The following is a 22,863-nucleotide window of genomic DNA, read 5'->3' on the forward strand; positions in this document are numbered from 1 at the left end:
TATTTACAATTCGCTTTAGGTTTATTACTTAAGCGGCTCAAAAAATGTCGTTTATGATCATTCGCTTGCAATTTAATAGCAAAATGTCATTAATCTAAGACGTTTTTCATAAAAAGTGAAAATTTTATTTGCATAAAAATTTTGAAATCAAAACATTAAGCCATTCAGTTTCAATACAAAAATTTAATAGTTTCGATGATTAGCATTAAAAAATATAATTATTAACTATACAACATTCAGTCTGGTATACAGAGGCAAATTTAATGTATTATTAATACACAAAAATCAATATGAAACATCATTTCATTTTTTTTTATTTGCAGTTGAAGGTTTTTTCGCAGTTTTAGATGCGGAAGGTTTTGATGTTTTAGCCGTTGCCTTGGCTTTACTTGGAGCACTTTTTGCTTTAGAAGTTTTGGCCTTAATAAGCTTATCATTTTCAATTTTTTCATCTTCTTCATTTTCATCAGATAGAGGCTCATCATTTCCATCTGCATATTCATCATCTTTATTTTCTCGAGCAGACTTTTTCTTTGTTGTAGTACCAGTATTGCTAAACGCTTGAGCACTTTTGTTATATGCTTTAGTGAATGCTGCCTTTAATTTAGGTGGAATAGTTTGCATAGGATCTCTGGTATGTGGCCACTGAGTGAGTTCTATTAATGAATCCAAATCTTCTCTTGATAAATGATATTCATTCATTACTGCTACAGCTTGATCAATACCATTTTCACCATCATTAATTAAAGGTGTCAATATAGAATTAACCAGCATTTTGATGTAATCTAAGTTAACTGATTCTTTGCTTGCTCCTGTAGTTAAACGAATATGCAAAGTTAGTTCTTGAAGCAGTCGATCAAATTTATTGCTCTTAGAATTTCTTCCAAGCCAGCTTGGAAAATTAGGTCTGACACCCATATGACCTGACATCACTGTTCCTGGTATTACTGAAGAGAATACAGCCTGTACTGGTAAAAGACTCCACGATTGATTACTTCTTATAGCTTTTTCAATTGTATCTCCAATAGCTAAACTGGAACTAGCTTTTGACAGTCTGGCAAGAAGTTCAGAACGTGGAGCATTTGGCCTAACCATTGGATAATTTTCATAAACAAAAAGAGGCGCAATATTGTAATCATGGAAAAATAAGTCGCTTTTATCACGAAACTTCATGTTTTTATGTTCGTCGCAACTGAAAACTTTGTGAATGACATCCCATGGTCCTAGTTTGAGGTTTTTCAATTTTTCCTGGTAGTTTTGTTCTGATTTTTGTTTGCTTGCAGACATCATAGATAAATGATTAATGACTTGTCTAATATCTTGATTTGTTGAATTGATAATTTGTGACAATTCATCTGGAGTAATTTTAATACCTTCCTTAAAACAAAGAGACATCATTGCTGCTCTGATGAGTTCTACTCTAGGCTTTTGAAATCTTAGATCAAATGTATAATTAGCAAGAGATTTTATTTTTTGACTTGCTCTATCATTACAAATGCAAATTATGGGAATTTCGGTGGCCTTAATGAGGGAAATTAATTCTTGCATTCCACCACGATCTTCATTTCCAGCCATGCCATCTACTTCGTCCATAAGTAACACATGCTTTGGTTTTGTGGCATTACTTTTATCAGTTGTATTTGAAAATAGTGTTTTAACAGTTTTGTTAGAAAGAATACTTGATATTTCATCTTGCAAGGATTTCTTACTTCTTGTATCAGAAGCATTAAACTCTAAAATTTCTAATCCTAATTGGGCACAGACAACATAAGCAGTAGTAGTTTTGCCCACACCAGGTGGACCTGACAGCAAAGCTGCTTTATTGGTGATTCCAGAATCATCTTTCCAAGATGTTTTTACACCTTTTTCTGTTGCATGACAACCATGATATTTGTACCAATTAGATAGCCATTTAAATAGTTTTTTAGCATTACTTTTATCACCATTTTGACCGATTATCTGTTTCATATCTTTTGGCCTATATTTTTCAACCAAAGCTGTCACCATAGCTATATTTGATTCAGTACTTTGAGGAGATTCTTCAATTTTTACTTTTGTTTCAACTACCTTAAGATTTTTGTTTGATGCAGTTTCTAAAGTATCAAGTTTAAGGTTCTTTGGTAATTCTTCTTTTTTGATCTCTACTTTAGAAATTTTCATCAATTCTATTTTTTTTGATGGGCTCTTATGATTTACTTTAATACTTTCATTTTTATCAGAATCAATAGGTGTATTTGAAGATTTATTTTCTTCTTTAATTTTTTCTTTAGGACTTTTTTGATTGGTTTGAATTTTACTATTGTCTATTTTCACTTTATGACCTGGTAAAGTACGTAGTAAATTTAAAAACTCATCTTCATCAATTTGTTTTACACCTAAGCTATTTGCTTTGGTCATTTTTGATGGTCCGGGCTGGTCTCCAACTATCAAGTAGTTGAGTTTTTTCGATACCGTAGTTAGTATTTTTCCTCCATATTTCTTTATTATTTCTTCTATTTCTTCTCGTTCTAAAGATTCAAGTACACCTGTTATTAAAAAACTTAAATTTGCAAAACATTGTTCAGCTCCTTCAGGGACATCTTTAGAACCAGGATTTCTGGCTCCTCCACGGTGCAAATAATTTTGATATAAAGCGGCATGTTGCTTTTTCTTTTCAATATTTTCTTCAATTATCTCATTGTATTCGTCATTTTTTTTCTTATCCTTTGTAATTCTGCTTGACTTTTCAACTTCAAGTTTTGGGTGAGGATCTTTTTTAGAAATCTTCTTAGAAGAATCTTTTGTTTTAACGTCACAATGAACATTATCTTTATTTACTTTTGAATTTTCACTTTTTTTATTTTCAGGGGAACTTTTGTCTTTCTTTCCACTTTTATTATGCTCCTTTTCGTCATCTTTGAGACTGTTCAAATATTCATCTTCAATTTGAGAGGTATCTAGCTGGTCTAATGTTGCATCAAAATCATCATCTTCAAAAGCAGTTGGATGTTTTGATGATTTTTTAGCTTCTGTTTTCTGGCTTTCTTTTTTAGTAACTTTAGTAGAATTAATACGTTTTACTGGTTTCTTATTAAATACACTTGAAGGGTCCTCAATGATTTCTACTTTTTTAGAACTGTCTTCAATTTTAGCTTTTTTAACATTCACAGTTTTGACATCATCTTCGTCTGAAGACTCGATGGTACGTTTTTTGGACCGGGATTTTACTTCTTTATCTTTACTTTTATCATCGTGCTTTGCTTTTTTAACTTTCGAAGGGCTTGAATTTTCTTCATCTGAAATTCTCGGCGGCTTTCTACGCGATTTTTCTTGAGTGACAGCTGATGACGAGCTTTGCCTGGCAAAAAATGAGCGAATATCTTGTGGCATTGTGAATTCTATTCCTTTCAAATAATCCTGTAATTAAATTAAATCACATGTAATATTTATATATTACGTCAGGTTAAAAAATGCTAGGACGAATTGTACCTGTCTTTGAATTATTCGTTCTGCTCAATTAAAAATAGTTTTCATAACATGATGTAATTATTCGTCTGTCCGATTGCAAATTACAATATTAAACGAGATTCATATGTTTTGTTTACAATACGTCCTGATTTAAAACAAAGTTTTGTTTTGATCGATTATGAATTTAACACTCCGAATTGACTAAAGGTCGTGCGGCGAACGCGGGAAGTCAAGAGCAAATTATTTGAGAGTCTTCTGCAGTTTCAGCGAGAAGCTCGTGCAAACGTACGCTAGTACCGGAATCTCGACATTCTCGACGTCAAGTCAAGCGCCTGCGTGAATACCCTGTAGGCTGTAACTTGCGTTTTTAAACCTTCATAGTTCATACAAACAAGTTCAGGCTTAAACATTTGGAATCATTTTATTCAAGTAGTAGCTGATGTGACCTCGGTCTTGTCTTGAGCGATTTCTTATCAGTTGCCGTAAGGAATTATTGGAGATTACACTAATCACTAAAATTTTGATTAGTGACCCTAGTTTTAATATAAGTATTGTACGGAATATGATTTACACAGTGTATGGAACTTCGAAGTCTTGTATTTTATTATTTTTCTTTAAATTGTAAAAATTGTTCACGGAAGACATCTGTGATGCTTAAAAGCTTGCAAGAAGTAACTTTGCACCCTTGTTGATGTTTGACATTTATTTTTGAAGATATGTATTGAAAATTAAACTTTTAATCATCTTATTTTATTTTAGTGTACATAATGAATGAGTTTATAGTGTAACAGAGAATATTTATGTCGACTGCAGTTCAATGTCAACTCGAAAATGAACAATGATCATTATTCACAAGATTTTGTGCTATGAAAACGTACAATTGGCTATCATTGACTTATCAACAAAGGATTACATAATATTAAAATTTATGTAACTAATTTTATCTTATTTGTAAAGTATTCTGACTCTGCAATAATTAAGTTGTTCGTGCGTGAGGTCTGACGTCATTTAGAGCTCGCTGTACAGCATGTATGGGATATATAGTTGCTCTTTCTAACGCAATAGAGCTTTATTTTGATATTGGCTCTGTTTATCAAGATTTCCTCATGATAATCAAGCTCATCAGTCAATTCATTAAAAAGTTCGGTGACATGCGTTAATTTCGTGGGAGACTGTCTGATCCGCTGGAGTCGAGCAGTCTTGAGATAGGGACTATATATGCAATCACTGATCAGGAGTTCAGTGTCGATTGTCGAATAGCAGCCTGCACTATATATTAGTAGCCGCGGACGCACGTAGTTTCGCGCATGTCAGAACTAGTTTCAGTCGAGCCGCCGTGCAGCAAAGTGAGTCTGCTTGCGCTTCGTTTTCCGAGCTTTTCGCTCTCGATAGAACCGCGACAGTCGACGAGAGCAGGCCGCGTGTGTGCGAGCTTCCTTCGCGCTACTCGCAGATCGAAACATGTGAACTTGCTCTCCAGCTCGCGCTTATCGATCCTGCACTGCACGCGACCGACGGCAGTCTCGTGTCCTTTAACTCTCGCCGCAGCCTTGACGAGTTACGTGAATCTTCGGCCCCGTTCGCCATTCATCAAAACGCAACGATTGATAGCTGCTACTCGCCGAAAGCTGTGACAGTTTTTCTTCGAGACTAATTACACCGCCTCAATCTTTCGCCGTTGCACGCATTGGATCAGAAGCTAGAGAGACTTGTTGCAAGCAATTACGCGCCTTGTGTTACATAAATGCTGTTGCATATGAATCGAGAACATCTTCAGCAACAGATCAAGCTTTTCTCTCTTCAAAACTCTTTCGTAAAATCGAAAGTTTTTAGTTGATAACACTTTTTTTTTTAATTATCACTTTACGCTCAAATAAACAAATAAAGTAAAACTCCGTCGTCATGAATTTCGCAATGGAATGGTCCACAATTTCTTTGATTCTTTGCGTTTTTGGTTTTTTCAAAGAATTTAGACCAAATGAACCATTTGTAACGAATTACCTCAATGGTACTTGGAAAAATTTCACCCTTGAACAGGTAATGTTAATTCATTAATCTTCAAAAATTTGAATTAAATAAAAAAAATGAATCAGTTTTTAATGAACATTTTTTTAATTTTCAGGTCAACCAAGAAATTTTTCCAGTTAGCACATATGCTTATTTGGCCACATTAATTTTAGTATTTTTGTTGACTGATCTGATTAGATACAAACCTGTCATTATATTATGTGGTTTATCTGGGGCTGCCACATTTATTACTATTATATTTGGCACAACCATATTTCACATGCAAATAGTGGAATTTCTTTATGGCTTACTTTTATCAACTGAAGTAGCTTACTATACTTACATTTATGCTAAGGTTGATAAAGAACGTTACCAGAAAGTAACCAGCCATACTAGGGGAGCTTTCTTGCTTGGTCGTTTTATGGCTGGTGTTTTTGCACAATTGACAATATCATTCAAAATTTTGGATTATGAACAACTTAATTATGTGACAGTTGCCTGTAAGTAATTTTTATTCAACCACTTAGGAAGTTAATAATCATTTAAATTTTTATGCATAAATATACATTCCTTATCAGATAATCTTTATTGTTGCTTAAATGATAAGCTTATGATGTTGAAAAATTTCACACTTAGTAATAAACTTTCATCATTTTAATTGAATTCAATTTTAAAAATACAACACAAATTGAATAAAATACAATTAAATCAATAAATTAATTACATTTCAGCTCTTATAATAGCAACAATCTGGGCTTTGTTTTTGCCACCGGTAGATCAGTCAATATATTTTCATAGATCAGAACCCAGTATAACCGATATTTCTGCATCGTTGGGAAGCCCAGATAGTAATCATACATTGTCAGCTTCTTCTTCTCACAGGATTTCTCAAACGGAAACTAAGACATTTTTCGTCAAAATTAAACATGCTTACTATCTTCTATGGGAAGATTTTATAAAAGCTTATACAAATAGGCATGTTGTAAAATGGTCTTTGTGGTGGGCATTTGCCACTTGCGGTTACTTACAGGTCATAAGCTATATACAAGTTTTATGGGAGAATGCTGTAAAGCATACTGAGCCAAATTCAAATGACTTTCAAATTTATAATGGTGCAGTGGAAGCTGTATACACATTAATAAGTTAGTACCTTATTTATATTATTTTTAACTAAACTAACAATTAATTAAATTTCTGTTCTTTATTCAATAATGAATTTGAACTTTCAGGTGCCCTTGTAGTATTTTGCGTTGGAAATCTCCACTTTAACTGGCCATTAGTAGGAGAAGCAATATTGTCCATATTTTCTTTTATTGAAGGATTTTTATTGATTGCATCATACATGTGTGACAATATTTGGGTTTTATACGCTGCTTATGTAGCTTTTGGAGTCATTTATCATTCTATAATTACTGTTGCCAGGTAATGTATTAAAAATTATATCATCATGTAACATAATGAGAAAATTCTTATTTTTTTCTATTCAATAGTTTTGAGGTTGCCAAACATCTATCAGAAGATAGTTATGGTTTAATATTTGGAACAAATACATTTTTTGCATTATTGCTGCAGTCCATACTAACTCTCATAGTGGTGGAAAAGAAAGGATTAGCATTGGATATAAAATCACAGGTAAATTGTATTTTATTTTTTATACAAATGCAAATGCAATACTAATAAGTTTATTTAAATTTTCAGTATCTTGTTTATGGTGGATATTATATAGTTTTGGGAATTGTTTTCATGATTATGAATTTCTTTACAATACGTTACTATTGTAAAAAAGAAAAGCCTATGAAAATTTGGGTAAAAAGCATGGAATCCATTGTTGAACCTTAAATTGTTGAATAGTCAGTGTAATAAGTTTAAAGGATAAGAAAATTTAGATGAAAGAACAGTTATGATAAAACATTAAAGCCATATAAGTATATTTAAATGTTGAATTGTGAGTAGAACCAATGTGCATTGATAAATTTAAGAAAATAGTTGTTATATTATTTTGTTGAGAGCATAACTTGTTCTTGTTAAATGTGATATATGTATTAGCAACAGTTCACTGTTCCTAAGTTGAGACTTACTACAAAGATATATATATGTATATAAGTTTATTATTTATTTTATAGAGACTGTATATTTAGAAATATTCATATTATATGTATATATGCAATTAAACTAGAACAATGAAATCAATTATTATTTTTGATGATGATATATTAAATGTAATAAAATAAAGTGAAGAATATTTTACGAAAATTAATATACTTACATATGCTAAATTTTGATTGATGCGAATCGCGAAATTGCGAAATTGAAAGTTTTATCTTGCTTCAATTTGGCTCAGAGTGGAAAAATGATAATTTTTGATCAATTGAATTTTTTTCTTATAAAACAGAATGAATAACTTAAATTAACTTGTGAATTCTTATTTAAATCTCACACTGACTACTAACTATGACGCAAGATCTTTCACAGTAAAATAAAACCCCCTTCGGCCAGAAATTTCAGGCGTTGTTGACGTTATTACGTTCGGGGACAAACTTGATTTTTTTTATCGGTGGATCCGTTGAGGTAAAAATGCGCGTGATCGGTAACGAGCGTATACAATTCACGTCATTGTATGCGGGCTCGTTAGAATACAGCCTGGGAAATACCCAGAATGCAACTCATTGTCGATCGATGTAGCGCTGATCGAGCAACTTGCTCTATGCGAGCTATAATATTGGGTTTTCCTGCATAGAATTGCAATTATTATTTTACCTGTTTATTGTTGAACAGCTAATGCCTCGTCAAATCCAACAACGCTTGATAGAGAAATGGCCAGTATTTTTTTCTTATAATGTGCAATTCTTAAAGCCGTGCAAATTACTTGTGTTGTAACTAAATTTTTTCCAAAAGGTTGATCAGGAGGCTGAGTATTTTTTTACGTAGAATTCATTTTTTGATATCTAAATTATCTTTTTTCGAAACGCGTAAAGTAACTTTCAAAATTTATAAATTTAAAAAAAAAATAAAAAACCTGACGCCTTTTCTCTAAATAAATGTTTTTTTTTAAAGATAGGTACTAATATGCTACATTTAAAACGTTTAACAAACAACTTAGTAGTTTGGAGGCATCGCATAATTTATGATAGCTATAAAATTATTTTTAACTGATTTTTACGCATTACGATGACGGAACCAAAACGTGTTTTATCATTTTAAATTCAACCTCGCTTCAATGCGATTTTTTCCCGTCGTTCCAATATTCTTTTACTACTTTTTCTGGTGAAACTCCTTTCTTGCTATTGATTTTCAACTTGTGTTTAGAAGTATATTGGCCGCTTTCGATCTAAAAATAGCAAATATTTAGTTTAGAGTTGCATTTCTTGTTCGATCCGCATGTTCGAGGAAAATAAAAGTCGGAGAAAACAATTAATTGGACGAGCGAGAAGTATGTTTATACACACAGATCTCGAGAAAATAAATTACGCTATTGTTGAGAATAGATGGAAAAAAAACCAACTCTCATTAATTCTTTTGTGCTTAGTGCTGTGTTTATAATTCCGTTTCTCTGGCTGGACTGCAGCATCAATGCATTCAACGCTGCACGTATTCGATGTCACAGTCGAGTTGGAATTTTCATTCATTGTTTCACAGCTTCAATTGAAAGCTCCGAGACAAACGCTCTTATAAAATCGTTGGAATTACCCCGGTGAGGAAAATGTCTAGACTACGAGAAAAAATCGGTTAAAATGAGATGGAATAAGCCGAGGCGCCAAATAAAGCAGTATAACTCGTAGTCAAGCGTGAGTTTTCGCTGTTAAAAATCTCGATAAGCCTCGACGAAAATTCAGTTTTTCCGTCCAAAGTGAAAATAAACAGGACGAGCGCATGGGAGGTGAGTGGAGGTGAAAATCGGCCCGACCATCGAGCGTCGATCTGCGTCGCGGGTCCGATGGATCGGTTGGAATTGCGCGCGCGTCGAAGCGATGCCTGCGTCATACAACAATCGGGGCGAACGAACAGCAGGAGCGAGTAAAGCTGGTCAGAGCAGCATCATCGGCGCGTTGCACGAGGCGTATATACGTTCTGGCGATCGCTGCCGCACACACACAACGAGCAGGCAGGCAGGTCGGGCTCGTGACGCTCACGGCCCGCGAGAGCCGCGATGTAGTATCGCACGTATGTTATACACGATTCGCGCTGGATGGTGGGGCAGAGTTAAAAGTAGCGGCCAAGAGCAGCGTCCCTGCCAGTTTTAGTTTTGGCCGCGCGGTAGTCGTCGACTTGCTCTGCCTCGTGTCGCACGTCGTACTCTGTTTGCTCGCACGGACGTTTCACTTTGATCGTCGTCATCGTCGCGCGTCCACCGAGTGCCGAGTGTCCGCAGCTTTCTTCTCTTCCCTTCGTTCACGATGGCCAGTCCGGTGAGTCTTTCTAATGGGTGAAAGTTGCCGAGCACCTACTTGTTGTATGCACGAGGCCGATGCGCGAGAGCATCGGTTTCCGACGCACGCGAATAATATTAACGAGCCCGCACCTATAGCTATAGCCATAACAGCGCATATCGTACAGGCACGCGCGCCTATAGCAGATTTATTCAAGCGGAATATCTGTAAGCAGCCCGTGTCTCGTTATGATCATCCGACAGCTCGACTGTCGTCTGTTTACCAAAACTCCATCGTCGATTTGGAGTTTCGATGGCAAGTGTACTCCGCTCGTTGCTTGACGGATATCAAAGTTTACCGCAAGCCACCGTAGCGCAGTTCACGCCTCGAGTAGAGGCCATCGTGCGAACCCTGAGCCGATTTTTTACCGCCGCGAGACGCACCGCCAGTGAGATAATCGATAAGAAACTCGAGCGCATCCGACCCAAGGATAACTGTCATTTTGACGCTTTACTACATTTGCTAGTTAAAAGTGCCCTTGACGAATCTGAATTTTTATTCAAACGATTTCTTGTAAATTTGTCACTGTCAAAATCGACGCTACGTGACATCACCGAAGCACGGCAATTTTCAAAAGTAAATGTGTTGTACGAAACATTACGAATAGCTAAATCGCTTTCGAACGAGTCAAGCGATCGATGAATTTAATTGTTACGTTATGTCACCATCTCACAGCTATCTCAAGCCGATTAAACGTAGCCTTTGATCTGCTCGAGAGGAGCCATTGGCATTGTCCGTTTCGCGTCTCCACTATCGAGCGCGATAAATTCTTAGACCAAACTGCATGATGCATCAACAGCAGCAGCTGTTGTTATCTTGCTGGCAAAACAGAGATGAGAAGCTCGCCTGGTAATGCTTCACCCCAACGAATCCCATCCTATGATATATAACGTGCTTTCTTCGTTTCTCAAACATGATCATCGATCGCATAATAATCGTCGACTCGTCGGCGAACTGCAGCCTGCAATTATTCGCTGATCTCTCAAAGACTCGCGACTTGCGGAGCTGTAAGTATTAATTAAACTTCATCATTGGCTAATAAGCTACAATACGCGCCGCATTGTACTCACTTGCGAGCAACTGTTTGTTATTGCAACATTTTTGAGCGATACAATTATAACCATTCATTGTGTTTACTGCGCAAAAACACACACGTCGAGAAGTCATCGAGCTCTCCAAGCTCGGAGATATGAAACATCAATAATATTCTCAAGCTGTGCTGTACAAAGGGTCGATATTCGACTTCCCCAAGTTTTGATGGATGACGATGGAAAAATGCACGGCTCTACAACTAACGAGTATGATCGACACTTATCGGATGTAAATTATTATTATTATTTATTATACGAGTTAATTATTCATCGGGGCACTATTGTAATGTCTTATTTATTCGCCAGATGCGCACAGTCAATTTTTTAAAATTAATATATTCTTCAGACGTGCCTACTGACGCGCGCGACTTCAATCATAATATTATTATTGTATATTTATACATTGTGAGCGAGAGCAGGTATATAATGTTCACGTGTGTTGATCAGATATGAGCGTATACGTATTACCTAATTTTACACGCGAGGAATGAATAATTTTAAATTCTCATCTTTATCCAAGGAGCTATTGTATACTCGAGTGCCTTTTTCACTTTTATTTTAAAATCTGTTTAAGCATACATGAGGAAATATTGTTTCAGTTGGAGTAATTATTTTCGAGAAAAAATATACAGCTGCATGAGTCATTTTGAAGTTAATAATGAAAAATCCTTGTTGTTTTTTTGACATCATACCGTAGTATGTAGATATTCATACGAGCAAAGGCTGTGTAAAGATATCGTGGCGTCATTGGGACTATACGTCGGATGCTTTCACTTCGTATATACATTACAGTGTACCTACGGTCATAATTTGCGCGAACAACGTCAGAGCGCGAATAACCCAAGTGCGCGAGCTCATCCGCGCGAGCGGACCCACTCGATTATCCATATATTTCCGCCTTATTTTTTGCACTCGATATCGTGACGATTCGTAAACACGAAATTCAGTCCTCGCGTCAGAAAAATCAAACGAAGGAATTTCGTGAAAGTTTACGGCATCGCGATTGGCATTGAAACTGCAGGCTGTATATGTTGAGAGAGCCCCGCGCAGTCTTGACTAAAAAACTGAGCGAGCATCGCAAACACATTTGGTAAAAGGTTTCAAAAAATATACAGTATTGCGTGGGCGAGAAGACCGTACCTGGCCATCGAGCAAAACAGAATACACACATACTCACACATACATACGTGAGCTTTCTCTTACCCACGTGCTACACTACGCGAGAAAGTATTTTTATATAAGCGCAAATTAATTCTTTTTAACGCCATTTTTCGTCTATTTTTTCGTGATTTTCAAAATTCAAACATTTAATTGTACTCCTCGGATAAGATAAAAAAAAGGGGCTCTTTTTCCCCTCGTGTGATTAATGTGTAGATTTTAAAATACGATAAATTTGAATCGAGTCAAAGAAATTCGCTAAATACCCAATAGAAAGACGGAGAGTAGAGAGTTGGAATTTCCGAGCTAAGAGTATATTGCAACCGTCATCGAAGCCGACTGCTTGCTAGGCTTCTGGCAAAAAGTGGAAAAAAGTCCTCAAGTCCGAACAATTTGAAAAATATTAAGCTTCGAAATGGATCCTGAATTTACTTGCAGAGACGGTAAAACGGAGCAAGATACTTCTCTATGTATTTATTATCATTAGGTAAAATGGCAAGTGAGCAACAAAATATCGTTTGTTTGTAGCACCAGTTGCCGCAATATCCTTCAAAATAAATTACTACAAGCGATGCAGTGATAAAAGCTAAAAAGTCAGAAGTGAATCATACATTTTTACACTACATATACGTAACATCGAATTCGAAATCTTGATAAGGACTGTTTATGTGTCAGATATACACGCCTCGTGTTCGCATGTGCGTGCAAACAACAATCCACAATATATCTCATTCGCACGTGAAGTTTGTGCTTTCAGCAGTGCCAGCCACATCATGCTATGGATGAGGTGCGCGTGCCACTTAGATCGAATTTGTCCATAAAAAAGAGCGAAACAAAAAAGCGCATAAAACGTTGGACAAAGTGAATTATTTACATGTCACAATTATTGTACGACACAAAGGGGAAACGTATGTTTGCTCATTGCCTTTCATGACTGCAGGCAACGCTTCGGTTCACTTATAGCCCGTTAGAAGCTCGCCAACGACAATAACGAAATTATAAAATCGATGTCGCGGGCAGAAACGCGAAATCGCTCCACATAATTTCGCGAATGCGGTGCAATCGCAGAAACATACATTTCAGCCGCAGCGGGCATAAATTGCAACGACGACGTCTCGATCAGTTTTCGGGGAAAGTAACGAGTGCGTACACGCGCCACTGCACGCCTGCACACTTTGATAAGCTCGCACGATATGTCCTGTTATACAATCCTCTCGATTTGCGCAATCGTTCGAGTCCATCGCGCGCACAGCGAGTCTCGTCCCGATTCGTCATGCGTCGCGAGGACAGAGAGCTGCCTCGTGTGCGCGCGCGCGTAAAAGCCGCGACGTCGAGGCGCCCGCACGATCGGATCGTTCTCGAGCGATGTTCGATGCATTGGAAACGGACGAGTTTCATCAGCTGAATAATTTGTTTCATTTTCTGCACAGATGGCAAGTAGTTCGGGAGCTCCGCTACTGCTGCTGCTGGGCAGCCTCCTGGTTATCGGCTGCAGCAGCCAATGCCTGACCAAAAACGACAGTCCGGCCACGATGCGCCCGGACGCCGCCGAGATTCTGAGCAATGCCCGCTTCGACTTCGCCCTCGAGTCGCTGAAGAAAATCTCCGAGATCGAGACGCAGGATAACATCTTCTTCAGCCCGCACAGCCTGTACGAGGCCCTGGGGCTCGCCTACTCCGGCGCCCACGGCAAGACCGAGACTTCTCTGCGCAAAGCCCTCAACATCCCTGAAGACTTTAACAAACTCGATGTGCAGAGATTCTACGCTTACGAAAAGTCCCTCGAATTGGCACGCAAGGTAAGAACGCGGCCGCTTTTCCCCGCATCGCAATCGCAGTTTTGAATCGATAAATAAATATTATTGTCCGCAACACGCGGCGCGGAAAATTAGTTTGCTCTGCTTAGTCGTGTACGAGTCGCGGGTACATAAAAGTTTATGCTCATTGCAGTCTGCCGAGAGTGCCGCATTGTATTCGGGACAAAAAATATACAAGTGCTTATTTAGTCGAGGCCGTTGCGGCTTTGGAGCGCGAGCCGATCGCGTGCAGCCGTTTTTCATTCCCGACTCTGCTGCACTTTGCGACGATGAATTTTTCGAAGCGCACGAGCGCGCAAAAGGAGCCGATGTAATTTCTAAAAACTTTTGCTATGCTCGATGTGTATTTTAGGCAAACTCGAGCGACAATTACGAGTACCGGGTGGCGAATCGCTTGTGGCTGAGCAGCGCCAAGCGGCTGCGCCAGTGCGTGCTCGACTTTTACGGCGAGGAGCTTCAGCGCGAGGACTTCCGCGCCGATCCCGAGGCCAGCCGCAAGCGCATCAACGACTGGGTGAGCAGCGAGACTCGCGGCAACATCCAGGACCTGCTGCCCCCGAGCGCCATCGACGATAGCACCGACGCCGTCCTGGCCAACGCCGTCTACTTCAAGGGACTCTGGCAGAGCAAATTCTTGCCCGAGAACACCAAGCGCGACGTGTTTTACCTCGGCCAGGAGAACATGACCATCGCCACGTTCATGCGTCAGAAGGGATCCTTCAGTCACAGTAAGATAACTCGCGTTTAGTTGGTATAAAAAGCAAGAAAGGATCGTCCGCAACAAGCATATATTTCCTCGTTGCAGTGGTCTCGGAGGAGCTCGGCGTGCACATCCTGCAATTGCCTTACAAAGGAGACGACGTGTCCATGTACATCCTGCTGCCGCCGTTCGTGCAAACCCAGCAAGCCGCGGCGGCCGCTCGTTCCGCCGGCCAGCCCAAGTCCAACGGCGTGCGCCAGCTGCTCAATCGTCTGTCCGATAACCAGGACAGCGCCAAGGAGCTCAGGGACATCCTCGACAGCGGCATGCCGGCGCGCGAGGTCGACCTGCAGATACCCAAGTTCAGCCTGGAGCGCGAGCTGCCCGTGAAGACGCTGCTCGACGCCATGGGCGCCGAATCCGTGCTCGACAGCGCCAACTCCGACTTCGGGGCCTTCGTCGAGGAGGGCGAGAAGCCCATCACCCTCGGCGACGCCGTGCACCGGGCCAAGATCGAGATCACCGAGGAGGGCACGACGGCCGCCGCGGCCACGGCCCTCTTCAGCTTCCGATCCAGCAGGCCTACGGAGCCGGCATTTTTCACCGCCAATCATCCCTTCGCTTACTTCATCTACGACAGACCGTCGCGTACTGTCTTGTTCGCTGGTATCTTCCGAAGGCCGAACAAACGTTAATTACACGAAACAAAGCTTTCTTCGAATAATTTAAAATCATCGTAATGTCATCGTTCGAGTCACTCACCTGACTGTTGTTATACTTTGACTACTATTTTACTTATTCTATTTATGAATCGATACCTGGTCAAATTTATCTATTGCATTCGTTGTATTTTATCTTTCGATCTAGATGCTACCATAGGTCAAGTTACGTATTATCATCGCTAAATCTATAAAATGTCTCATTTAAAGTCTGTGTAACGTGTGAGTTCGTTGATTTATAATTTTCACAGTAAATTATTATGCGTGTAATGAAGTAGTCTGCATTAGTTATAAGTGAAATCTTTAAGAGAGACCAGTGAAATCTAGCTAAACAGTTACCCGAGCCTTTGAAACTATGCAAAGATGAGCTGGGCCTCTGTAAGGAGAAATTACTGTAGCTAAATGTAAAACATGTACTTTGAAATATTATATATTTTGATTATATAATATTATGCATTTTAGTACGATAAAATAAGTTAAAACCAAAGTTTCGTGATTACATTTTATATTTTTTGGGGTATAAAATTCCTGTGTGGTATTCGACAAATAAAAATAACGCGTGCCTGTATATTTGTATTATTTTCTGGTTTATGCATTATTCCATATTGCATAATGTTTCTGCAGTGTAAATATTCATAAGTATAACTATCTCTAAAAATGTTAAAAAATTACCTTCCATTTAACTTTATTGTCGCAAGTAAATTTGAGTACGAAATTGCCATTGTGGGCCATTATAAACACATTCCATCATATAATATAAAGATATGTAATTATTTTTTAAGATTTCGTTTAAATAACACTTTTAAATTTTAGAAATATTATCCGTTTAAAAATACTTTTTTTCAATACCCAAGTAAAATGTTTCCATTAAATATAGATTTTACTATTCTAAAACCCACACAAAAAATTTTTTTCTTTATCGTATCATAATTTTATTAGCGAGTTAAGCTTATATTATGCAACGTAGATAAAATATTAAACAGTAAAAAATGTAAGGGAAATATTTCGCAATGCGAAGCTTATATACCTCGAACATATCATTATCTCGCTATAAGAGAACTATTATGTGGAGTGAGTTATGGACAAAAGGGTTGACAAGTGAGTTGCTAAGCAAACAATCATCTTTAACGTAACTAGTTTCTTATGAACTGTTATGAAAAAAATATTTTCAAAAATAAATCATTTAAACTAAACAAATTAATTAAAAAAAGATTGTTTAAAAATTTAGAAAAAAAATCTTAAGAATTGTATGTATAACTTTATTTCACGACTTGAATGGATTTAAATTTAATTATACAATAGGTTTTTATCGCAAGTACAAACTTACTTCATTGCAGCTTATTTAATAACCTGCTCTGATAATATAGTACGTATTTTTACAATGACGCACATACAATAAAATCGTCTCTATTGGTAATCTTTCGTTATTTACATTCAAGTAGTATTCAAACAATTATCAAATAAAAGAATGGATATTTTACCTTATAATTTTCGAACGTGTCTTTTTTGTGGAGTATGGCACGAGGGGGAGAAATTTCTATTTTTGAAAAAATTTTACAAATTCACCGTAATGTTCATTGTTTTTCAATTCACAATTTGTCAAATACTTGGAATACCTAATGCCAGCAATAGTGTGGACGAATTTTCCGATGCTCTTTTCGTAACTTTTACTTACGTGGCTTTGTGCATGAAAATTTTGAATTTCGTGGTGCGACGACAAGAAATGACAGAGCTGCTCGACGACTTCCGATCTACATATTGCCAGGCTCAAAATGAAGATGAACTGAGTATCGTCCGTGATTATAGGAGGGTATCTGGGAAACTTTTCATGGCTATTATGGGTCTATCACAATTTACAAATTTTTCACTCGTCATGGCCCCTATCATGCAGTTTAGTACCAATTGCAGTATTTTGCCTTATCAAATGTACGAACCATACGATATTTCGAGCAGCCGATTCAATTATTGGATGGCTTACGCCTCACAGTTCGTAGCAACGATTTATGGAGTGTTTTTGAACGTATCGATGGATACAATGGTCTATGGATTTATGATGTCAGCAGCTGGACAATTCAAAATTAATTGCATGAGATCAAGCAACCTTAGCAATCAAGATTCAATCAAAGAATGCATGGCTCATCACAAGTTACTTCTTGGAATAAGACATAAAATCGAATCTTTTTTTATCCGTGTTATTGCTCCACTTTTTACATTTAGTTTAATTATTTTGTGTACCAGTATTTTTCGAATGTCTCAGGTACGTATATTAATTTCACAAATTTTAATTACAAAAAAAACACTCTTTTGGACTCTTTCCCTCTTTTATCTTTACCAATCTAGCAAAAAATTGCAAGTCCTGAATTTATTTCTCTAGCCATGTATTTTGTGTGTATGTTATTCATGGTATACTTTTATTGCTGGTACGGCAATGAGTTGGAACTGCAGGTGATAAAAATTTGCTCATTCATTAAAAAATGACGATATGACTAGTAATTTAAAATTTCAGAGCAAAGCAGTGTCAGACTCCATTTATATGGGTAATTGGATAGAATACTCGAATGAAAGCCGACGCACGCTTCGTTTTGCAATGATGAAAGCTCAATCAGGTTCAAACATTTCATATCACGGGCAGTGCCAACTATCTATGGATACTTTCATATGGGTATGATTTAATTAAATTTATAATATAATAACAAAAATCGTATAAACCTGTGTGTGTGTGTGTGTGTGTGTGTGTGTGTGTGTGTGTGTGTGTGTGTGTGTGTGTGTGTGTGTGTGTGATTGTGTCGCATTACAATATATTGGTCTTGAAGATTAATGTGTTACTTTTATCATAGAAATATAATCAAGTTTCTTTTGTAAATTTATAACTATCACGATAATTTGATTATTACTTTTAACTTATTTAGAAAAAATGTGTTGCAGATTGTTAAAACATCGTATGGAGCTTTTAATCTGTTGCAACAAGTATCTTAAAGGTTTTAACAACCTTTTACCGACCTGAAAATCTTAGTTAAACTTAGTTTTATTATATTTTATTAAAGCACCACCCGGATTTTCTGCATAAATTTGGATTTCTGAAAGTCCATAATAAATATTATTTGTAAATCTCAAATACTATATTTAATAAAAGTTTGCCAATTGTTTTCCAACGAATTTTTGAAATAATATTAGTTAATTTTTATTCATACATACAAGTTAGTTCCAGTGAGTTGCATTTTCAAATATTATACCATACTCAATAAGAACTTTTTCCAATAGAATATTTTCAATTTTAAGGATAAAATGAATATTTTTTTCTCTATTTTAAACAAACAACTACTCAATTTTTTGTTTTTTGTCAAAGATCTAATCATAATATTGCCGAATAAAGTAAGCCAGCATACTGATTCATCATCAGTATCGTGTATTCATCGTATATTTTCATCGAGCTTTATATAGTTATGTTAATTTACATCAATCGAACGGGTTCAAACAATATTGTTTGTTTATGTTTAAAAAATCTAATTTTTTTGAATAGTCGCCAAGCGTGCAAATTGCGTGTACGAGTCTAGTTATACTATAACAATGAACCTTTAAAAAAGCACATAATTTAGTTAAACTACCATTTGACTGCAACGATTACTATAATGACGATCAATGTTTGATATCTTATTGTATTGTGGAAATTCAAATAATTACACGTTAATAATAAATAGAGTCGATTTATAAGTTAGGGTTATACATTCTTACAATGTACAAGCGCTTTAATAGATCTATAGCTCCGTGATTTGTCAAACTTTAAAATAGATAAAAATATTTCTTTGAGAATTAATTTTTTAAAATTAAATTATCATAAATAATCTCAAGTTAATATAGATTCAGATTAGTATATATGATATAATGGATCTTTTGCCTAAAAATTTTCAAACTTTTCAAATTTGTGGCATTTGGCAGGAAAATAAAACCTTTACGGTTTTAAAAAACTCTTACAAAATAATTGTAATGTTAATTATCTTTCAATTTACTATTTTCCAAATATTGGGTGCAACAGATTCCCGTGAAAGTATTGAAGAATTCTCCGATGCTTTGTCTGTCAGCTTTACTTACGTTGGTTTGTGCATGAAAATTTTTAATTTTACTACTCGTCGTCGTGAAATGGTAGAATTACTTGAAGACTTTCGATCACCGCATTGTTTACCAAAAAACGATAAAGAAGCAGCTGTAATTTCTGGCTACATCAAAAGTGCTAGCAAACTTTGGACGTTGATAATGTGGCTTTCAATGATATGTACTGCGTTCCTCTTTATTGCACCTGTCATAGATGAGGGTTTTGATACTACTAAATTACCACTGGCATTAAAATTGCCCAAAAATATATTAAACAATCGACGAAATTATTGGATTTTTTATACTTTGGAGGTGGTGTCATCAATTTATGGAGTTGCCTTAAACGTGTCGATGGATACTATGGTTTTTGGATTTTTGACAGCAGCAAAAGGACAATTTAAGATACACTGCATGAGATTGAGTAACCTTAGCAATGGAAGTTCAATCAAAGAATGTGTAGCCCATCACAAAGTAATTCTTGGAATAAGAAATAAAATTGAATCTTTTTTTGTTCCCGTAATTGCGCCATGTTTTACATTTAGCTTGATTGTTTTATGCACCAGCATTTTCATAATGTCTAAGGTGAAAATCAATCCAAAAATCTCGAAGAAATTATCAAAGAATATATTTTTATGGAATCGTGAGTAATTAATTAATATCATGTATTATGTTGCAGCTACCGATTATGAGTATTGGATTTGTATTTATTTCTACATATTTTTTATTAATGCTGTCTCAAGTATACATTTATTGTTGGTTTGGCAACGAATTAAAATTACAGGTAAAATTATAATTTTATAGGGATTTACTGAAATATACATGCCAAAACCAAATAAGGAAATTAAAAGCTAAGAATTATGACATTTTTTAAACTCAGAGTAGTGAAGTTGCAAATGCTATTTATATGGGAAACTGGATGGATTTTAACAAAAAACATCGTCAATCAATGTGTTTTTTAATGCTCAAAGCTCAAACCAGTTCTAATATTTCATTTCATGGCCAATGTCAATTATCAATGTCTACTTTTTTATGGGTAAATATTTATTAAATAAAATCAGATGCCATAATAAAAACATTAACTATAACTCGTCATGAATCACTATAATGAATACTTAAAAAAAATTTTCTTGTTAATTAAAATTTTTTTTGATTTTCTCTATAATTTCAATTAAGTTATTCGTATAATCTTTTATTACAGGTGGTTAAAACTTCTTATGGAGCTTTCAACTTATTACGTGAAGTTTCTTAAAGCTTTTATAAAACTCTATAATAGTAATTTTAATATACTTTGAAAATTCATGCATTTAAAATTGTTCACTTCTGTTTAATAATGTTTTTTCTCTCTGCGTAAGTGTGTTATGTGCTAGACTGACTCACAATCTTAGCAATCTTAACAAGATTGCATGATTCATTTCTGTAAAAAGTGTAAACTTTTTGAAATGCACATAAAATTATTTACAATAAATGTGGCACTTTCAGAAACTTTTTATGATTTTTTACCATTAACTCATTAATGTATTTTTAAAATATTTCTTTTTCAACCTATGAATAAGTACATTTATGCAATTTGATTTCAAATGCATTTCATATAGCTGATGGTTAAAATAGTTCGCTATTAGTTATTAGTCACGCAACACCGTTGACGATTACGATACCGACTCACACTTTTGTTTTTAATGCTAGTAGCCGAAGAATTCGAGATTATGCTCAAAGCTTGTAATAGCGTGATTGTGTACGTTTCTACGTGTTTTTTTGTGGCGACAGTCATCGATCATTTTCAAAGAGGACTAAAACCATGAATAAAACCAGAACTTCAATTGATAAAATTCGAACATAAACATAAAAGTTATTTTGATCATTTTACCGATATGCTCAAATTTATATTGTTTTTAATAGTTGTGAAATTAAACTTAAAGCAATCAAATTCTAATGGTAAAAATCTTTTTTTATTAGTAGATAATAATAACAAGCGAGTAAATTAAAGAAAATTAGATATGAATTTTAGACACTTTCAAAGCAAAACTGTTGTATTGGACTACATCCATTATACATTTTACGATTATCGTGTAACGTGGGATGAAGCTCAAATCATTTGTTCTGAACATAAATCAAATTTGGCTATATTGGATGCCGAAAAAGAAGCATTGATCATCAGTGATTACTTTAGTAAAATGAACGAAGGTTGTTTAATAGTAGAATTATTATAATAATTTTAAAATTATTTGCATTTTAATTATAAGATATTTTTGCAGAAGGCGTTCAATTTTGGATTGGTTCACGGCTTTCGGGTTCTAGGAATTGGATTTGGATGACATCAAATAAACAAGTTGATCTGAATAAAATAAATGAAACATCGACAATAAAATTCCTAAATTCAATGAATGACGTTTCTTACTGTCTAACAGTTTCACACAAGAATCATCAGGGGATTACATTTACTCCCATTCTGTGCGATGAATTTAGATCATTTATATGTCAAAAAAGTACAATTAATCTTGAATTGATTGACTCAATTTGTAACTAATTTTTAATCAAGTTCGAATTTTCAGATGATTTAAATTATTCAACTCCTGCATCTATCGAAGTGAACGACAAGGTATTCACATTTTATCCTGAAAAGTTATCTTGGATGCAGGCAGTTGTTTACTGCCGTCATCAAGGCCTACAAATAGCCGAAGTTTCATCTGCATTTGAAATTGAGAACTTGAGCTGGGAAATGTTAAGAATGAGGCCAAGTAAAATTTTCAATATTTCAATTTATTATTAGAGAAACAGTATAATACTATTTTTATTCATAATAGAGGCAATTGAAAGTACTTGGATAGGTGGGCATAGAAAAAATTACGTTTGGAAATGGCTACCATCAGGAAAAAATATATCTGAAAATTACATAGCAAATCCTGAAAAATTTGGCGAGTGTTTAATATTAGATCGACACATGATTAAACTATCAACTTTTTTGAGAGTGAATTGCAATAAAAAGTTTGGAGTGTGGTGTCAAACTCGTGAGTAACACAGTAACAATGATCATATCTTAATATGTGTTAATTAATTAGTTTTGATCCTTGATTGAAATTGAAAACCTGTAACAATTTTAGCCACAGAAGAGTTTCAAGCTACGAAACCTGCATTAATTAATATTGGTAATTGTTCGTATCTTATAGGCATATCACCTGTGCCATGGGAAAAAGCTTACAGACTTTGTTTAGAAAATAATGCAACTTTAGCAATTCTAGATTCTTTTGAAACTATGAACGATATGATGCAAATCATGTTTGATAAACGTGATAGTTAGTAATACATTTTTGCTTTGTACTAAAAGAATATTATTCATTTATAATTTAAACAAGATTTCATTTGATAAATGCAGATATTAATCATAGAATTAAAACAATTTTGGATTGATGG

At 35.6% G+C, this 22,863-nt stretch overlaps 5 protein-coding genes across 5 annotated transcripts; 4 read left to right on the forward strand and 1 right to left on the reverse strand.

Moving 5' to 3' along the window:
* Positions 1 to 163: 163 nt before the first annotated feature.
* Positions 164 to 3,723, reverse strand: LOC106655183 (replication factor C subunit 1). The gene is made up of 2 exons (XM_014375430.2): positions 3,469 to 3,723; positions 164 to 3,396 (listed from the first exon to the last, which is right to left on the reverse strand). Exon 2 carries the CDS (start codon positions 3,367 to 3,369, stop codon positions 304 to 306), a length of 3,066 nt encoding a protein of 1,021 aa, XP_014230916.1. The 5' UTR covers positions 3,370 to 3,396; positions 3,469 to 3,723; the 3' UTR covers positions 164 to 303.
* A 445-nt stretch (positions 3,724 to 4,168) lies between these two features.
* Positions 4,169 to 7,590, forward strand: LOC106655186 (thiamine transporter 2-like). Its single transcript, XM_014375432.2, has 6 exons — positions 4,169 to 5,484; positions 5,570 to 5,954; positions 6,186 to 6,596; positions 6,684 to 6,876; positions 6,945 to 7,086; positions 7,153 to 7,590. The coding sequence occupies exons 1-6, from the start codon at positions 5,350 to 5,352 to the stop codon at positions 7,291 to 7,293; spliced, it is 1,407 nt and encodes a 468-aa protein (XP_014230918.1). The 5' UTR covers positions 4,169 to 5,349; the 3' UTR covers positions 7,294 to 7,590.
* A 2,088-nt stretch (positions 7,591 to 9,678) lies between these two features.
* Positions 9,679 to 16,783, forward strand: LOC106655246 (serine protease inhibitor 88Ea-like). Its single transcript, XM_014375549.2, has 4 exons — positions 9,679 to 9,860; positions 13,561 to 13,929; positions 14,300 to 14,675; positions 14,753 to 16,783. The coding sequence occupies exons 1-4, from the start codon at positions 9,849 to 9,851 to the stop codon at positions 15,340 to 15,342; spliced, it is 1,347 nt and encodes a 448-aa protein (XP_014231035.1). The 5' UTR covers positions 9,679 to 9,848; the 3' UTR covers positions 15,343 to 16,783.
* Positions 16,784 to 16,829: 46 nt separating this feature from the next.
* On the forward strand, positions 16,830 to 20,750 carry LOC106655037. Its single transcript, XM_014375222.2, has 8 exons — positions 16,830 to 17,623; positions 17,707 to 17,811; positions 17,873 to 18,028; positions 18,292 to 18,333; positions 19,303 to 20,037; positions 20,132 to 20,236; positions 20,333 to 20,488; positions 20,654 to 20,750. The coding sequence occupies exons 1-8, from the start codon at positions 16,835 to 16,837 to the stop codon at positions 20,702 to 20,704; spliced, it is 2,139 nt and encodes a 712-aa protein (XP_014230708.1). The 5' UTR covers positions 16,830 to 16,834; the 3' UTR covers positions 20,705 to 20,750.
* A 699-nt stretch (positions 20,751 to 21,449) lies between these two features.
* LOC106655036 lies at positions 21,450 to 22,860 on the forward strand. The gene is made up of 6 exons (XM_014375221.1): positions 21,450 to 21,636; positions 21,708 to 21,938; positions 22,005 to 22,190; positions 22,257 to 22,460; positions 22,554 to 22,745; positions 22,826 to 22,860. The coding sequence occupies exons 1-6, from the start codon at positions 21,450 to 21,452 to the stop codon at positions 22,858 to 22,860; spliced, it is 1,035 nt and encodes a 344-aa protein (XP_014230707.1).
* Positions 22,861 to 22,863: the final 3 nt, after the last annotated feature.

Source organism: Trichogramma pretiosum, unplaced genomic scaffold, assembly GCF_000599845.2.
Source record: "Trichogramma pretiosum strain Unisexual culture from Peru unplaced genomic scaffold, Tpre_2.0 scaffold99, whole genome shotgun sequence".
Classification (NCBI taxonomy): Eukaryota; Metazoa; Arthropoda; class Insecta; order Hymenoptera; family Trichogrammatidae; genus Trichogramma; species Trichogramma pretiosum.

Bases quoted from the DNA above. Each gene is read 5' to 3' on its own strand.
- LOC106655183 (XM_014375430.2), bottom strand. From the start codon at position 3,369: ATGCCACAAGATATTCGCTCATTTTTTGCCAGGCAAAGCTCGTCATCA.
- LOC106655186 (XM_014375432.2), top strand. From the start codon at position 5,350: ATGAATTTCGCAATGGAATGGTCCACAATTTCTTTGATTCTTTGCGTT. The intron at 5,485-5,569 runs GTAATGTTAATT...TTTAATTTTCAG, and splicing joins AAAATTTCACCCTTGAACAG to GTCAACCAAGAAATTTTTCC. The intron at 6,597-6,683 runs GTTAGTACCTTA...TTGAACTTTCAG, and splicing joins AGCTGTATACACATTAATAA to GTGCCCTTGTAGTATTTTGC.
- LOC106655036 (XM_014375221.1), top strand. From the start codon at position 21,450: ATGAATTTTAGACACTTTCAAAGCAAAACTGTTGTATTGGACTACATC. The intron at 21,939-22,004 runs GTACAATTAATC...TCGAATTTTCAG, and splicing joins ATCATTTATATGTCAAAAAA to ATGATTTAAATTATTCAACT. The intron at 22,191-22,256 runs GTAAAATTTTCA...TATTCATAATAG, and splicing joins AATGTTAAGAATGAGGCCAA to AGGCAATTGAAAGTACTTGG.
- LOC106655246 (XM_014375549.2), top strand. The intron at 13,930-14,299 runs GTAAGAACGCGG...TGTGTATTTTAG, and splicing joins CCCTCGAATTGGCACGCAAG to GCAAACTCGAGCGACAATTA. The intron at 14,676-14,752 runs GTAAGATAACTC...TCCTCGTTGCAG, and splicing joins GAAGGGATCCTTCAGTCACA to TGGTCTCGGAGGAGCTCGGC.
- LOC106655037 (XM_014375222.2), top strand. From the start codon at position 16,835: ATGGATATTTTACCTTATAATTTTCGAACGTGTCTTTTTTGTGGAGTA. The intron at 18,334-19,302 runs GTATCTTAAAGG...GGCATTTGGCAG, and splicing joins CTTTTAATCTGTTGCAACAA to GAAAATAAAACCTTTACGGT. The intron at 20,038-20,131 runs GTGAAAATCAAT...ATTATGTTGCAG, and splicing joins GCATTTTCATAATGTCTAAG to CTACCGATTATGAGTATTGG.